Below are 18,871 nucleotides of genomic sequence, written 5' to 3'. Positions count from 1 at the left end.
CGACGTATACACAACCACCACTGTTCCTACGGTGTCATCACGCAGGGGCCTTATACACGGGCCCTCGGAACGCAAGAATGAACACGAGGGAGGTGGCGTGAGCGAGAGCACACGGGGCTCAATAATAAAACAGTAAAAAAAGAAGTAAAAACGGGCCAAGCGTTTTTTCGCATGACGGAGAAAACGATCTCCAAGACGAGGAGCAGCAGCATGCCTCTGAACGAGAGCCGCGAGTGCGACGACGTCCGTTCACACGCACGCACGAACTTACGCCAAGATGAAGGGAAGTGCCCAGCTGCGAGACACGACAGAGAAGCAGGCTTTCACCAATACCCTGCAGGGATGACGGAGAGAAAGTGGACACACACAGTGGAGAGAAGGGCGAGCAACGGCGCGGAACGAAGACAATGCTGCAGCAGCAGGCAGTATGTCCTCCTCTCCCGAACTAAGCGCTGCGTTCAGTTTCCAGGCCCTTAGCGAACGAGCTTCGGAGCACTAATTTCTAACGAGCGCGCGCACGGAGGAGAGCACAAAACAATGGGCTCCGCGACGCCAGATGGGAGATCGCGCGCTGGAGACAGCGCGCACGCTAGAGTACGTGAGGAGGGTTGAAGTGCGGAGCGGCGTCATCATTCGTGGAGTATAGGGCTCGCGAAGCTTGTCGAGGCCCGAGCAGCGTTTCTCTTTTCGGGGAACGAGAATGGAGGAGAGAGGGAGGGGAAAACTGAGGGGTAGATTGAAGATTAGAGCAAATCGTGGATGTAAGATGAAAGACACGAGCAAAGAGAAGTAAACAAAACAGGGCAACGTCTCAGAAGCGCAGAAGACTAAATGACATCACCAGCTGATACGGTTCAAGGAGAACGGGGCAGGGGGGAGTGGGAGCCCCGACGTACACGATTAAGATTAACCTCTCCTCCTCGCACCTTCAGCGGCCATCTCCTCGGACCCATTCAGGAAAAGACAATAGGAATGCACCGTCGCTTATTAGGGCCATTAAAGCGGGTCGTGAGAGAAACGGCAACGGCTGTAGCGAGGGGACTCGAAAGACAAAGTACGCGCACTGAAGCGTGCGGTGTAAAAAAAAACTATACATGAATGCAAAAACAAGCGCAGTAATGACGACAGACGCGAACGTAAAATTCACGTCGCGCTCTACGCACATGCACACACACCACTGACCGTGCGAGCCTGTCAGAGCGGTGCACGCACGGCAGTGCTCTCGCGTCCTTTCATAACTCTCCATTGAATGAAGGGCAGTGCACAGCGGTCGTCGGTGCAAAGCAGCGGCCAACGGCGCCATTCATGCGGCAGTCCCTTCGGTTCGACTAGAACTACTGCGCTGCAAAGTAGACGCGTGTATATGTACACATGCCTTGGAACTTGCCAGTGTCTGCGCGTCAGTATACCAATCAGGCAGGCTACATCAATCATGATGAAAGCCGCATCGCAAATGCGAGAGTGAGACGTCGCATTTTAATTTCAACGATCGGTCCGAAGTATCGCGAAGAAAGCCGACACCTTTCTAAAACATTAAAAACTACATAGTGAAAAAATACTGGGCGACTGCAGCACCTCATTTGCATATCGCAAGCAGATGAAACGACGAGCGCTGATTGAATTCTCGGAAGCGTGAGGTTTCTGCTCCAAGCTCGTTGCTTTTGTCTGGCAAAAGTTCAACGATACCGAGCATAAGCTATAGGCCTATAGAGTTCCGAAGTTATTCGAGCGAGAATCCCCGAGCACAGGTAAAGAAAAGCTCTAACGTACTACGCACTAACGAAGCAGCTTGTATATATATATATATATATACACACACACACACACACACACTCCAGAGACCACGCGCAAAGGCAGCCCTATAAAGCGCGTAATTTCTGGGAAAGCCACGCAGATATTCGCCTCAGAAACTAGCGGGGTAAACGCTGGGGAAGGCGGAGAGAAAGGAGTTCTCAGGCGCGCGAACTCCAACGCGTCAAGCGAGCTCGAAGCCAGGGCGTGAATTATAAATGAAGAGCGTGCGCGGGGAACGAGATAACGGGCGCGCAGGCGGCGGCGACGGGTTTCCGCGCGCTATTTTCTTATATATACCTGCATTCCGTAACGAGAAAAAGCTATAACGCGAGAAACGAACGTGGATGATGAGACGGGGCCCGAGGAGGCTGAGCATACGCGAGTAGGCGGCGAGTTGGTGCGAGATGGGAGAGAATGCCAGCCGGTGGTGCGCTCGTACGGCTGCGGTTGGCCCCGTAATTCGATTTGGACTCCCACGCCGCCAGCAGTGGCGACTTAGTTTTCGGCATCGCTTCGTCGACGGAGAGCATTTTGGCGGGGACGGCTGATACGTGCGCGGCACGAACAAGCTTGTGCCCCCGGGGCGCCGTGCATAAGGCGGTGGTGCTGAAATAGGGGAGCTAGCAAGGTAGTCGAGGTGCTCAGATTAGCACGAAGACGCGCGAAATGAATTGGAGGCACAAAATGAATTGCGTCGTACGGAGGAGCTGGGACCGCACGAAGAACCCGAGCACGACGAGCCAGTAACTCTCACAGGCGCTTCTTCGCATCACTTGAGTTTCGAAGGAGAACTTTGCGGCGTTAAGATGAGAAGTATAGCGATGAAGGTCGACTCCGCTGTGCAGAAAGCGAGCAGGATACCTTCCGCGCACGTGACGTGGAAATTTACGAATATACCCAGAATTCAACGAGCTTGCTGTAGTAGTCAGAAATGTGACAGTATACCCACGCGGTATGAGTTAGCCACGAGAAGCAGTACTGCAGTCGCGTTAGCCCCCAATACATATATCTTGCATAAGGTATAAACAGACTGACAACGACGAACGGATTCCACAAAATAGCTAAGTTTGCGTATAACAACTATGCGAGGTCGCAATTTGCGCAACGCTACCCGTGGAACTCGGTCCGAACAAAAAACGCGGACACCGCGGCCTTGTCGCAAAATTTAACATTTGTATAGCTTCGAAGAAAATGTGATTATAGCTAATATGGTAATGCTGCAACCAGCGAGGCGCGCGAGCTAATGTATACGCCAGTCGTGCATAAACGCACTGTTTACTCATAGCGGCGTGTTTACCACGAAATTATGTCGGAACCAATTAAGCGGCCACACCACAATGTACAATTACAGGCTCTCGAGTGTTCCCGAAAATGTTCCAGCCGCTTCGCGAGGTATACACCAGTGAACAAGGGCTTTCACATTGCCAATCCAAGCGATGGGCACAACGGTCGCACGTAGGACTTCCGAAAATGGCGCGCGATGTAAAGGACTCAAGCTTGCAGTCACACATCAGAGCGTGAGGCTAATTGTGTCCCTAGCAACTAATAGGGCAAGATTTACTGCCGCGCTGTGAATGCAGTCGCTCATCCGAGGCAGCGTCCGTGTCCCTCGGCGGGCAACCGCGGCAGGATCAAGGGAACCACACAAGACGAAGGAAGGTGCCACGCCCCGGAATACACAATGCCGACGACGACTCATCCCGCTGAAGAGAAGAGTCCATGGCGACGCACGATAGGCTCGCAAATAGCTATATAGGGATACGGACGACTGGCGCGCGACAACGGCTGCGCCGCGGTTCACCACGCTGTACACATACCCGACAATGGTACAGAAATGAAAGGCAAGGCGCAGTGTTTCGGGAACCACCTAAGCGCTAAGGGAGTCTCCACGGGCCAATACAGGACAAAGGCTGGGATCGTCTAGGTTGTGTGCATTCAGTGATCCTGGACCTCACGTATGCATGTACGCTCTCGCGCATACAGTGAACACTGATGCGTTACCGCATCAAAATGTGCGCGGTACCGAACAAAACGTGCTGGTTCAAATCGTAAGAACCCCACCCGCAAAAAGCAGCGGTGCGCGCGTGGAGCCAATTCGAGAGTATATATACCCTCAGGCGCACACGTTTCCCGGCACACACTGAAACGACGCCAGCGCCTGCAGGCAAGCGGCGCACGCGCACGCCAAGAAGAAAAAAAAAAAAAAAAAACCTTCGGAGGAGTTGACGCGGCACAGCAGCAGCTGGACGACGCACTCGCGAGCAAGCAGCAACGCTTACAAAGGTGGAAAGAAAAACAGGAGCGAGGCAAGAAAAAAAAGCCTGAGAGGAGAGAACGCGGAAGCGTGCGCACCGCAGGGGAAGCAGCTGGCCCCGTCAGGGACCTGGCAAGCAAAGATGGCGCCATTGCACGAACTGGCCGCCCATGTATACATCCAGATATACATCGCATAGTAGTAGTCCGGCGTGTTCCTCGCAGCAGTCAAACATGGCTATCGAAAAAGTTATATTTCAACGGTTGCAATATAGTTTGGGTATAGACGCTTTGCTTTAAAGGGACACTAAATGCAAATAAAAATTTACGTCAGAGTGAAAGCTCAGTGTATGACAACGTGTAAAACGGCAGTATTATCAACAGCAGTGCCCTACTTACCGAGAAATTAAGCTAAATGTATCACACGATGACGTGAGAGAGTCTGAATACAATTAATCACTAGTGATCAAACTAGCTGCAATAAAAAAAGAACCTTCCGTGCATCAAGAGACTTAATAAAATGCTGCTTGTTCGTTTCTGTTTGATTCATGAAAAAAACCTTTTTGGCGTTGCCATGGGGAACGGCGCGCGTGGTTCAAAGTTCCGTTTTCGCCGAACTGACTTCGCCCGGCGCCCTGCCAGCCCTGCTTCGCTCACGCGGTCGCGTCTCAATGGTAGTTTCGGTATCGCGTACTGCCGCGTGTGTTTTTGCACGCTCGTGAAAGTCGCTCTGACAAAGTTCGACAAAATACCGCATGCACGTTATGTTACCGGATGCCCGAATAGCGCACGCCGCCAGTGCACGCCGCCGCGCAGTAAAGGCGGGCAACGTTGGGCACGGCAACAGTGACGTGCGAAATACCGCTTTCAGGCGGGTGATTTGAAGTGCGCTAACGCGATGCGGACCACTAAAACGTGATTTTATTTCAAAATAAGCACTTTCTTGGCATAAAAGTAGCACTACGAGGTTTCTGGACCGCTATTTCAGCCATCAACGTCGACTTAATATCTGCCTTTAGTGTCCATTTAAGAAGTTTTGCGTGTTACTCGTTCAGGTGAATCCTGATTCGCCTGAAGAATCGAACAGACAGTCAGGAGAGGGAAAACATCGATGACGCTAACTGTGTTTAACTGTAGTGTACTAATTGTGACGTACTAGAGTACTAATTTTAACTAATTTTACACTACGGTTAACCACAACAAGAGTGCGGTTGTGAGAACGCAGCAGAAATAGAATCAACTAGGAGGTAATTACGTCCGACGGGAACGTGCGAAACGTGACGTGATGAAATTCCTCACCTCGTGAAAACGTTTGCCAGTCATGCTACAGCACGGGAAACCAACTGCAGCTACGGTGAGCAGCGCATACCCCATATACTTGTCGCCCTGCTCCAAACATGACAAGCCTGAATGTCAAAACTCCCTTAAGAGCCCCGCTCAACCTCCGAAATATACAACTTCTAGTATAAATGTTGGGGTTCTGAGCCCCAAAACCACGATATGATCATGAGCAACGCCGTAGTGGAGGGCTCCAGAAATTTTAATAATAATAATAATATCTGGGGTTTAACGTCCCAAAACCACCATATGATTATGAGAGACGCCGTAGTGGAGGGCTCCGGAAATTTCGACCACCTGGGGTTCTTTAACGTGCACCTAAATCTAAGTACACGGGCCTCAAACATTTTCGCCTCCATCGAAAATGCAGCCGCCGCGGCCGGGATTCGATCCCGCGACCTTCGGGTCAGCAGTCGAGTGCCATAACCACTAGACCACCGTGGCGGGGCGGCTCCAGAAATTTTAACCGCCTGAGTTCTTTAATTAACGCGCACCTAAATTTATGTATACACATGCCTCCATAGCATTTCGTCTCCATCTAAATGCGGCCGCCGCGGCCGGGATGAACCCCCGAAATGTACCTGAAACTCGCGTCTGATATTTCCTTCGATAGACAATATTCGAGAATAAACGTGTACGTGGCCGAGGTTTTCGTTTGCGGAGGGCAAAACGACGGCGGCGCAAGCGTGGATTGAAGGAAGATCGGAAAAAGCGATGGCCTCCGCACTTATTACCACGGCGCGATAAAAAGCGGCGTTCTCGGGAGCTAAGCCCAGTTGTCGGTCAACATCAAGGCCTCGGATGATCGTATATATATATACACACACACACACACTGTCTCCCAGCGTCTATTCGCCGCTTGGATAGAACGTGACGCGGGGAGAACATTCTCATCACGTAGCTGCCAGTAGAGAAGTCGAGGCCGCACAAATAAAACAATCGGGAAAAAGGCAGCAATGGCCGTTAATGGCTCCTGGGCACGGGGAAGTTTGTTCGGGAGCACAAAGGAACGAAACTGCAGAAACTTGTACGTGTAAAGATAAAAAAAAGGGAATAGTTTGCTGCGGTGCTCCCCACCCCACGTCGCCAGAGACGAATGTATTCGTGGTTATCTTCGTTAAGTCCGCTCGGCTGTTAATAAGAGCGCACGCAAAAAAACAAGAAGAGACTTCCACACAGCACGGGCAACCATGTGGGGGTCAGCCTAGAGTTCACGTCTAACCGATCACACACGCTTTGTTTTGGGGGAAGGGGCGTTGTTTCGTGAAAGAAACACTAAAACAGAAACAACGAACGCAAAAACGCACGAAACGAACATACCCCGCAAGGGGCCGCGGCGCCATATCCCACCACCCTGCAAGCGCCCTCATTTTCCGGCGTAACCTCCCTCCCCCAGCTCCCTCGCCGCCGTTTCTATTTCCACGCCGGGGCCGTCACGCCCGTCGGAAGCAGCGCTCTTCCTGTTTCCGGTTCAGGCCAGAGACCAGCGCGCACATATAAGTCTCGCCCTATGTATATACGTGCCCTATACACAGTGACGGTCGGTTGGTCCGGCGCGGCCGGAGCTTCACAACTTGGCGCATAGTATAAGGCATCTGTAGCACATTCGAACAAGCCCCGTCTTTCTTGTGCTGGTCCTGGAACGCTAATTACACACGAACTCAAGTCCATATGTGACGTAACCCCACCATAGTAACCTCACTGCGTACTTACAACTCGAGTTGCGATAACATCGAATACAGAAGCCGCTAAGCGTATAGTCACAAAAATACCGTCGCCAGTATGCAGCAGGCATTAGCAGCAATTAGAAACGCAATCCAATGTAGACGCGGAAAGGACGACTGCTGCCCAATCCAATTCTATACTACGTAAAATGGTTTAATTCTTCGAAGCCCCTTATGTGCGGCAAACCAAATAAGCGGGCGAAAAGCTGCGCTTGCAGTTTCTTAAAACTATTGACAAGGCGTGCAGTTCACGAAAATACAGCGCATGAAACAGGGGAAACTGCGTAGCTGTCAACACACCAACGTTACTTTTTCAGTGTCGACAGGCTCAAGCGTTAATGAGTCGCAAGTGTACACACCTCCGCTAACTTTCGCAGCTTGCAGCGCTATAAATATAAAGGGGGCAAGGAATTCGTGCCGCGAAGGGCAAAATAACGACGTCCACGACAGAAAAGAACAACATCCGGAGGATTGGCGCACAAGCACAGGTCGCGGTCCAGGACGAAGTGAAAAAAAAAAAAAAAAATCCATCGGTACGATCTGGAAGCCCGTTGGGTATATGGCGAATGAATAACAGAAGAACGCATGCAAGCCACAGGCCCGCAGGAACCAGTCAAGTAAAATGTAAAAAGAACGGTGCGAGGACTGCGTCCCTAGAGACTGAGGGCAGCAGCTCAAGCGGTGACCGGGGTCCACCACAAGCGGGGGGCACCGGAAGGAAGAGATTCGGGCTCTTTACGATCGCTGCGGCATGGACGGTCACGAGGTGCCACCAAAGTCCGAATCGCGCCTGCCCGCTGGCGATGACCTGCTCCCATCCACGTTACGACCGGTCACCGGAAGAATTTCGTCCAAGGGATATGGTCGGGAACCCCGGGGTGCCGGAGCTCGTCGACCAACGCGGTGTGCCGAGGTGGTCGATTGCCGAACAAGAGACCACGCGCTGCCAGGGGGTGACTTATAACAGTGTGATGTTCAAAAACCAGTTGCACTGCTACAGCAAAGCAACCTGAAACGACTTCATGATCTCCAGAGAATGCATTAAAGATCAGAAAACTTTAGTAACTATATAGTACTTTGGCTTCGCGCCACTACGTCAAAAATGCTACTATGGGCCTCAACTTTAGCCTCTCGCGCTCATTTAAAATTTTCTGTGTACCAACTTTGGCGCAGCATAGGTTACACGATGGATAATAAATGATTTGAAGCTGCATCTTACAATGTAGCAGGCAGAGCAAAATCAGGGCGGATTCGCCAAGTTTGGCATAGTTGGCGGGACTCGAAGTGTTGCACACGTCTGTTAGGGCCATATGTACGTTGCCCAATTAAGCACAACGCACGAGACAACGATACGTGGCTGTACATTTTTCACTGGTAAAATCGCCAGCCCCGTAAATGTGACGGTTGCGCAGGCTACTGCGCATACTTCCACGTTTAAGCAAACTCTAATGAAGGGTATTCTACAGCTCCGTAAATAAGTTATAGTGTATGCACAGCACTTCCATGTTCCGTAAAACAAAGGCGGCTCAAATATTGTACGTGATCTGGACGGGGTGTCGACAACGCTTCAGATGCATACCACGGAGAACACAGGACGCATTTGCGATACAAAAGATGCAACGTGGTACGAATCGCATCCGCGATTCATCCATATTCGAGAGCAAACTAATGCCGCGTGCTGAACGAGCCGCTCGTTTCACACGCCGCGTACACACCGCAGAGCGGAACGGGAAGGAGAGAGAGAGAGTGTGTCAGAGAGAGAGAATTTGCATCGCAAGCCGCCGTATGCAAATGACGCTTCCACTTAGCCCCTGCTCACGATTAAACAAGCGATGCACCCCGCCGACGTGGCAGCGACGAGCACTGCGCGGAGCAAGAGGACGAGAAAGAGTCATGGGCCGTTATATCCGCCACGAGAAGGGACAGAACGCGAGAGGGAAAGAAACAGCAGTGGTCCGCGCACGCGGGTTGCATCGAAAGGGGGACGAAGCGACGGAGGGGACGCGCATCATTCTCTGCTTTCCATTTTTGAATCGCGTTCGACGACGAGGCGAGAGGGAGGAGGATGAGCAGCGAGCCTCACTATATCGCGCGCGCTACGAAGATGACAGCCGCCACTAAGAACGTCGCGAACGCAGCAGAAACGACGCGCGATCATCCGGAATAAGGAGCGAGGCCGAGGAAGAGGATGCGGAAACACGACACCGGAGAGAAGAGGATGCAAATTGCGGGAGGGCATCCCCCCCGCACTGCAACGCGGCCGCGGTTCGCGAGGGGCTCGGAAACCCGGGAAGAAGACCGCGCGTCCGCGCACCGCAATGGCCGACTCCGCGGCCGTGCCTCCGCAAAACTGATGCTGCATGGGAACGAAACTGTACCGAGCTCGAAGAAAAAGATGGGGGAAAAAGGCATGCGCCAACCGCGAGCGAGCGCCACACGAGCTCAGCGATTACGTCCCGGTGATTTACGGACCTCCCCTGCCGAGTTTATGGCTCGCACTGCATGCGCCGTACCCTTCCCCGGGTCTTATGCGGATCGTTCTGCCTTCTCACCCCCTCAGTGTGTTGGCTGTGCCTTCGCGCACTCCTTGCCCACCAGTATACAACCAGTGACTTTCATGTGCGCATGTGTGTACGCACGATAGAGCAGTGCACCAAAGAAAACGTGCACTTGTGTCGGCTTGTTATAAGCTCTGCAGGGATCACATCTGCGAGAAAGCGAACGCCACGCACACCGCACATGTTAAACTCCCCTAGCGAAGAAAGCAACCGGAGTTCGCACGGTGCACAGTTCGGCGCTGCCCCACGGCAGTGCTGCGTCAAAAGTTTTAAATTTTTTGCGACACACAGTGCAAGCAAACGGGCGAGGTATCGTTAGACCTAAATAGAGCCCGTTTCCAGCCCTTGGCAACTGAACACAATCTCAAGAGAACCTCTCGGTGAGTCTTATACCGAAGACTACGAACTCCATGCATACGAGGATCTTAGATTCCCGGAGCAACTAACAATGCCTCAAACAATGAGCAGACCAGCGTGCACGAGAGCACAGGCCAGTGATGTCAAAGCAAGCGGCGCTGCCCTCGTGCGACACAACGCGCGCGTTCCTTTGTGCTACAAGCCGTTACGTCGTCGTGGGCGTCATCCTGGGAATCCGCGTCATCCTGGGAACCTCGCGGCGACCAAATTCTCAAACCATTAAGGGCGTGAGCGTTTCGCGGCGAACCGCAGCGCATCACACAGACGAGCCGACGAGCGCAGACGAAAGTGCTTCGTGCGCGCTTCTGCCGCCGCGGCTGGCTCTGGCGTCTGCTTGCAGGGGCGCCGCGCGTGAACGATCGACATGCCAACCAGCCTGCCGGCCTCCCCGTTGCTGCTGACGCACATAGCAGCAACAGCAGGACGGGTTGCTGCAGGGCGCCTGCATGCAGGGTCACGTGAGCTGGAATTCTTGGAAGGTGCACACACCCATCGCTGGCTGTGCCGCCGCAATAAGGGATCATGAGGGGGTATACTGTGGGAAAGGGGCGCATTGCTACGCTAACGCCAGACTTGTGTGAAGAAATGGAGTGTGATGGGGCGGCTGAGAAGTGCGCACGCGCACCAGTAGCACACCGAAAGGTGACCGCATGCTATCCGCGTGGAAACGTGTCTGCAGATCGTTAGTACACAAAGAATAGGAATTGCTCCATAAACGAAGGGCCGGCGCGCATGAAGTGCGCGTCGTAGGTGCTATCAAGGACGCCTGGTCATAACGTGGCAAATAAGCGGACCATGTTTGTTAGTGTGTTGTCGATTATACTCGCAGGGGGTATGGGGCACATACCACCGGACTCACGAAATCAAAACGTGGGGGCTTCCGTTACGCAGAAACGCTTGCGTGTACCATTTCCTAAACCTCCACATTGTACTCACAGTCAGCGTTACAGTTAAAGTGTGGCCAGACTGCGACAACCACCTGACAGGTATGAAAGAATACGAACACTGCCTTTAACATCGGTGTATCAGCCATTTTCATTAGTTGTGCACTGTGTAACAAACGAGGCGCATGCTACGGCGCAGGTCGCGTTTCCCACGGTTCTAACGCATGCGCAGCGCCATCCAATTCGATACGGCAGCCGGGGAGTGGTTGTCCCTCTAGCCGTGACGGGAACAAACGAGGCGCAACGGGCGCCGAAACCAGAGCTCGCAGCAATTTCGCACATGTCGCGAGCAGGCTGCATACAAACACGCATTACGCGCATGCGAGAAAGGTGCGTTGCACCGTCGGGGTAGGGTAGGGGACACGAGCGAGAAAACCGAAGCTGCGCTAAACCACGCCCGCAAACAGAACGCGAGCAGACACACGATCACGAGAAACAGCTGTGCGAAAAACTCCCTCACGCCGGCCGTATACACAAGCTGCGGGAAAGAGGCCCGTCAGCTGCGCACACATCCGAAGAATCGTGTAGGCTGCCATATAGTTGCGTAGTATACAAAAAGTCGTGAGCCACTGCGTATTGGAGAGTTCAGTTTTTCGCCGAAGGAAACGCGACAGAATGTTACGTAATGATGAATGCGCTACACGTACATCAGGGGACTGTTGTTCTGGGTCACCGACGACAGCCTAACGCATGAAGAGGAATGCTACCTCGATATGAACTATGAAGAGATGTTGTGAAGCATGCACGTACGGCGTCGGTAAACTGTCTCGGCGTCTCGGAAGAAGTTGCATGCATACGCACTTACGGCAGCCTATAGATCTCCAGGCTGCAGGAGTACAACGCGGGTGTCCTACAAGAACGACACGAGCGGTCATGTGTTCTACAGCTTTTACTGGCTGTAGCTGAAAACCTTGCAATATGTGACGTTACCCCGGACTGCTCTTTTCATGCGCTTCCGACGTCGACCGCGCACCAACATCGCAGCGGCTCCCACAGACCGCTAAAAAAAACACCGCAAAGTTGCGTGCGGCCTTGCCGGCAGCGGAATCTGACTCGACAAGGAAAGCTAAACCACGCCGGTTACGAGACTGCAGTTTTTTGTCTCGTTAGCGCCGGGCACAATGTGACGCCGTATGCAGAGGTAAGAAAACAGCAAAAACTGTAGGCGCGGCCGCGGCGATTTGCGCTGGCTGCAGCGCCAGCATTTTTACGCCAACCGGATGTCCCGACTCACATCGCGCCGCAGCTTGCCAGTCTCGATCCTGCAGTGTAAATACGAGTCAGCAGGCCGCGCGCACTGTGCAACGTAAAAAAAAAAAAGGGCACTGCATTAACACGCACAGTGAGGGAGACTTCCGTTGATGAATCACTCCCAACACTGCACTCTTCGTATCCGCTGCAGCGCGGCCGGCGGCGTTCCTCGTTTGCAAAATGTCTGGGTAAGCTGCTCGTTCGAAGGAACTCTGAAGCAGTAGGTTTCGCAACACGTGTTACTGCGTCAAACAAGTCAACAAGGCGGTGACAAAACATGTACGATGACATGCAACACGGAAGCGCGTGGCCTCACGAGCTTAAAATATCACCCGCTACTTGAAATAGTCCTTTCTTCACGACTATATATACTGTGCTCTCTTACTGGGGGATGATACCAAATAAGAAAATACAATTTAGTTGTGGAAATGATGGCAAACTGAAGTCATGCCCAACCTTTGAGGTTGTGAGGCCACGCGCTTCCGCGTTTTAAGTCATATTGAGCACGACTGTATCTACGCTCAAATGACTGCTAGCGAATGAAGAAGTGTGTGGCAAAAACAGAGCAGGTTCCACATGAATCCGTAAGCTGTAAGAGTGCTTTGAGAAGCGCGAACGACCAAACACTAATATGCCCACAAATCTGCGTACTTGTGTACGTTCAACTTGCTCTACAAGGGATGCGTTGATAGAAACAGTGCACCTTAAATGGCGAGTTAAAGCTGCCGCGACCGCACAGCAATACAGCCTGAAGTTCAAGGAACATCTCGAAGAAAATACTGCACTGAGAAGGAATGCACCTGCGCGCACGGCGATCATTCGCCTTAGGATAGCAGTTGCGAAGCCCAGAATCTCTCGGCCGAGGATCGGGAGGTGAACGACCGGAGGCTGCGAACCTGCCAACTGCTGAATTACCGCTCGCCAGCAAAAGCTGAGCTGCAACAGCTGCACAGCAGCGCGTCGCTAAGTCGTGATATACACTGGCGAGCCCGAGGAGAACCTGAAACCGAGGTTTCAGCATCCTCCTCCGCTGCGACAAGTCACGAAACTAACGGCGATGATGCCAGGGCTTCACCACTGTCTAGCTGCGTTCATAAGCAACCCGACGGTAGATACAGATTTTACCACGCTGCTTTTAGAATGCGTCTACATCCCAGCGCTTGAGAAGCAACCGTGCGCTACAAAAAAGGCAGTGGAAACAACGAAACGAAGATTGGAACACTGTTGGCGTGCGAACTATCAGCAGGATCGAACACGACCGGCAGCAAATACATGGCTCCAGTGATTGGACGCTTTTTTTTTTTTGTCATATCCAAATTTTCCGTTTGGCTGCCCGTTGCAAAGGGCAGGGCAACAATGATGATCATCACCAGTCTTGACCTTGCCCATAGCTAAGAAGTCAAAACAAATACCTTCCATATGGAACGTACGCACTTAGCTAGCACTCAGACAAGCGGTTCAGGACAATTTCCTCCAAGCATGGATCGAAAGTCAAATGCTTTCCAGACCTCGGCCAAAAGAGCCCCCACCTGATAATTGTCGGTCGCACTTCTTATAACAAAAACCTCAACACAAAAACTGCCGCTAAAGGCCTACTTATCGCTCGCGCCAAATCAAGCGGCTACATCCGGACCTGCAACCGTCGCAACAGATCCTGCGACTGGCTGCAAGTGCGCGACAGCGCACGGTGAAATTCACCTTGAAGGCAGCAGCCAGCCCTGCAGCATAGGACGCCAGGGCAAAACCTGCTCAGGAAACGAACCGAGCGAGCATTGGAAAGCAATATAGAGATACGAGCTTTGCGCACGCAGAACTTCGGGATCGCCAAGTTCTTTGGGCAAAGCTCTCGGAATCAAAAGAACCCAAGGTCTCCCGCGCCACCCGAACACTGCCCTGGGGCTCTTTCGCACGGCCTTCTTAAGGTGGCTGTGCTTGATCGGGCACGCCGTGGCGTTTTGCTACGATTACCGATCTTTTCATTGGCATAAGCAGGCAACGCGCCAGCGGTTCCGGACACGCCAGGTCAGCGGCATGGACAGCGGCTCAAGAAAACAGTTTCGAGTTGGCTTCCGTATTAACACAGTCAGGATAAGACGCGCGCTTAAACGGAGTGCTTAAACGAAGTGCCGGCGTTATTTATAGACACTACAGATGTCGACGCGCGAAGCAGAAACCCCAGCTTTGCGGCGCGTCGTCCTACAGCGATGCAGCGAATGTCGTCAAATTAAGATATCGACGAAGGTCGCAGTTATATAATCGTTACGCTGGCGCAACAGTATATACAGGAAGTGGCACTAACCAAAACGTGACATCGTGTGGGTGGAGCGCAGACATGTGTTTAGACTGACTCATGCGGAAACGTGTTTCGATGTGAACCGCGAGAACGAAACTACTGGGCTGACTACAGCTAGCCGACGTAGTCGGTTATCTAGAGCTGGCTTTAAGCGTATCAGGCGGTGAAACACTATGCCGGAAAAGACGCTAGCAACCACTGACGTGAGAGTGAGCTGAAAGTACTAATGAAGATACAGTAATCGTAAAAACACAATAGAACACGGTGTACCTGCATAAGCGTAACCAGTCTTGGATAAACTCATTTATACGTGCCAGAAATTGTACACAAGTTCGTTGTTCAGAACCTGCTGCCCTAGTTATTGGTGAAATTGCCCAATTGTGATGTCGCAATTGTGTATGGTGAAAGTCATTGGCGAAATGCATAAAATGCTTAAATTACAATACGGCCAGCTGTCCACTATAAATGACTGGTGATACACGCCTTACGAGTTGACTAAGCTTGCTCGCTTAGCTCGGCATATCGACGCCTATATACTTGTCAGCATGCTGTTTGTCGGTATAGCTGACATGAACGCGAATTCGCTGACGGTGCACTTAGAGCACACTGAGTACACGCGAAGGCACAGCCGTGATCTGTAGCACAGGGGATACCCAATAAAGCATTAAAGATGCCAAAGCGTGTTGCCGAAAGTAAATGCGCTTCGCGACTGGATGCGCTCAAAGCTGCCAGCAATTATCGTGCGAGCTCGGAATTTTAACGCAAGACGTACTAGCCCGAACACAAGCTGTCGATTCTCATACGAACAATGTGATGTTGTATGCGTTAAAATCGCACCATTTAATAGAGATGACACTGGTTCAATATTGGTTCGGAATAAGCGCCGGAAACTCCATTTTTGTGCGATGACGTCGAACGCGAAAGAAACCCCGACAGACAAGCGCCAGAGATTGATAAACAACAGTTTTATCCCGGGGAGCCACACAAAAATTGACCAGTGCCACAGTGTAGATAAGGGAGATAAAGGAGATTGCCTACGATAAACAACGTGGGGGAAAATACGCGATGACGTCGCCTACTGTTCGAGCGTCGTCAGACGGACGCTCGAACACCTGCGGTCGGGATTTCGCAGATGACACGGCACTCCTTTGAGACGCCTCTTTTTCAGGGCCGTTTCTGAAGCACAAAGAGTGCTGCCGTTCAGAGAAGGCGCTCCTGAACAAAGCGCCGCCTGGTAATCAAACGCAGGCCGCAACGCTTAATCGAACGCGGCAGCTAATTGGGTTAGCACGCCACGAGCAACTACGACGATGCTGCCCTTTCCGTGAAGCGCCTGCCACAACCATTTCGGCGCTGGCTTGGCCGGTCGGGTTGACCTCGGTCTCGCGAAGCTCTGGAAAAAACCAGGCCGCTCGCTGCGCAGTAGGGCAAGACGGCGCGCTTGCGACGCACGTATTGCCCGATGAACGGTCCGCGAGCATCGGTTGGGCGCCAAGGCAGGAGAATTAGCGCAAGACGAGTGCCGAGCAACGTCACGACAGCCACTCGGCGAGCAACCGCACATGCATGAAATAAAGTACGACAGGTCTCAACTTAAAATGCACAGATATATCCGATAAACTGTACGAGAGGGCGACCGCCGCGGTAGGTGATTTGGTAGAGCATCGGACGCGTTATTTTTGAAGGTTGCAGGTTGCAGGTTCGGTCCCTGCCGGCGCCAAGTTTTATTTTCGTCCACTTTAATTTCTTCACATTTATATCATAACTACTACAAATAACGCCCCTGCACTTTCCGTGGCTTGATTGTCTGTTGGTTCTCATTAACTTTGTGTCTAACAAAGAAAACGAGCCCTTAAATTCTTTCGTTCAGGTCTGAACTAAAAAGTCACTCGTTTTCTACGGCAAGTCGACACAAATTGCTGCTTCTCCAAATGACGAGTCGCGAATAACTTCCCCAAGAACGTCCCTAGGAAAAACCGAAGCGCTTCTAAGGCTCAGTACTCATGCCAGTGAGAGGCCCGGCCGCCGGCATCCGCTAGATAGGCTCCTCAAGAAAACGCCGCCGGAGGGATGGAGGGAGGCACTGCCTGGGGACGCGATAAGGGCTCGGAAGGAGCCGGAAGTGGCTCAGAGGCGACACTCCCATTGACTGCTTGCTGGGCACGATGCTGCCCCCACGAGTCAGCCGAAGAATGCCACTCGCATGGGCGCGAGCTCTCGCTGAGCTACTAATCGGGAGGCTGCCACTAAGGGCGGATGTAGCTACAGCTCGCGCCGTCTGTCCATATTATTATACAGCACTGTAACACTCGCAAACAACAGCATTTCCGCTCACACCAGGCGCTAATCCCAGCTTGAACTGAGGACCAGACTGCAGATAACTACAAAGAGTTGTAAGGGAAGCTGATGTAGCGGATATGCACCGCCGACGAAAGCTCTTTATAGTTAGCACAACCGTGGGCACGTCATATATGACGTGTCCACATTATATAAAACATAAAACTGGATTACATTTACGCAGTGCAGGAAAAGCTTCCTTTGTGAACGATGGTCGTACTGTGCTACACGCCCAGCACAAGTTTACGACATGTTACGAGAGCTGTCGCAAAATAATGAAGAGCGTCTGAGTTTGGGACGCGAGCAAATTATAAGGCGATGTGTAGTACCACTGCTTTTGACAAGAGCAGCGCACAAAGCAGAATCGCGTACACGAGGCAGTTACAATGAGAGACGACTTCGTAGCTAGTTCGACAAAGCGGCATGTTTTGTAAACAGCGCCAGCAACATCAAGAACGAGGTCATTTAAGACATCACTCGTTCACAGTGCTCACTACTACAAGAGATTAAGTTCGCCTCGATAACCAGTAAAAGATTGTGCGCAGAACAGTCGGGCTGTACTGCGAGTAGCCATCTTGTGGCCCACTTATGTTTGAAAGCCAACGATTTTCATTACTTCAGCGGAAAGGCACTCGCGCTGATGCTCATGCAGTAATGGTGGGTTCGTGGTATTGTCTGAACAATATGAGAGACTGGCAATAGACTAGTATTAACTGCGGAGGCTCATTAACAGGCGGCGGCGTCAGAGGGAGAATTTGAAAACGCCGGCTCGCGTCTGTCGCGCAAAATGGGGGCGTCAGGCTTCCGAAGCGTACTTACCCATCCTTGGTGGTCCTTTATCCAGGGAAGAAGCCTCGTACAGACGTACGAGGACAACCAGGATGCGATGCTGTCCACCAGTTCGGACCAGTTCTTCTCGACGCAGAGCGCCGACAGCTCCACACTGAACGCGAAGGCACCCACGATGCGTGCCCACGTAATCCCTTCGCTAAAGAGCTCGTTCAGGACGTCTGTGTACGCCGTCTGGGCCACGGAGGGAGTCATGTCGAGTCGGCCACACATCTGAGTGAACTCCTCGCGGTATTTGGTGACAAATTCATCCCCCAGCGTCCGCAGTACGAGAGACACTTTGGAAGGTCGCGGCAATGGCGGGCACGTATTCCACTGAAGGCCACGCCGGTTTAGCTGGTAACGCATGAAGTCGTTCACCAATTCGTTCACTTGAGTCTTCTCGGCCTCGTTGACGGCCATGGTGGCGACGCCGGCGGACACAGCAACGAGACAACAACTGCACTGGGTCCTCAACCGCTCACCGGCTACACGATTCGTTGACTGCCGGCTCCCCTCGACGCCGGCTTGAAAGCAGCTTACGCACACTGCTCCCCCTACGCGAACCGAGGCACGCTGCCGAGTTGGACGCAGTTCGCCGTCTGACGGTCGCTAGGAGAAACACGGTGAAAAGGGGGGCGTATAGCAACGATCGCGGCGACCATGCGCACTGATGGCGACTCCAGCGGCGCTCTGCTTTCTAGGCCGCTTTTGTAGAACGCCCAGTCTTTTTCTCAATCGCAGTAAAGCGGCTACGTAGAAAACACTTCTTGGTGTGATAAAAAAAACCAATCGACTTCAGCCACAGCGATACTCAATGAACAAGGGAAGCAATCAAGATATCAGCTCTCAAGGGCGTCCGCAGAACTTATTGCAGGGGGGTGCAAGGGGGGGGGATCCAGCATTGACAGCTTTTTTTTCACTGCCGTGACATGACCTGCAAGATTAATCAATAGTGTGCAACATGCGAAATTGGTTGGAAATAGAGAAGGCCGGGACATGAGTGTGCTAATCAAACTGTGTAGCTCATTGCTACCACATAGAAAAATATTATCCGAAATTCCAGGGAGGGGCAGCTGCCCCCCCTTGCACCCCCCTCCGGACGCCCATGTCAGCTCTATGTTATCCGTGTTA

At 52.3% G+C, this 18,871-nt stretch overlaps 1 protein-coding gene across 1 annotated transcript in view; it reads right to left on the bottom strand.

Moving 5' to 3' along the window:
- Window positions 1-18,450, bottom strand: part of LOC119387224 (bcl-2-like protein 2) — a 69,699-nt gene extending 51,249 nt beyond the window's left edge. The window contains exon 1 of the mRNA XM_037654544.2: window positions 17,729-18,450. Coding sequence (XP_037510472.1) covers window positions 17,729-18,160 — 432 coding nt within the window. The 5' untranslated portion in view covers window positions 18,161-18,450. The remainder of the gene's footprint in view (window positions 1-17,728) is intronic.
- Window positions 18,451-18,871: the final 421 nt, after the last annotated feature.

Source organism: Rhipicephalus sanguineus, chromosome 3, assembly GCF_013339695.2.
Source record: "Rhipicephalus sanguineus isolate Rsan-2018 chromosome 3, BIME_Rsan_1.4, whole genome shotgun sequence".
Lineage (NCBI taxonomy): Eukaryota > Metazoa > Arthropoda > Arachnida > Ixodida > Ixodidae > Rhipicephalus > Rhipicephalus sanguineus.
This window is presented reverse-complemented; position numbering and strand designations above follow the sequence as displayed.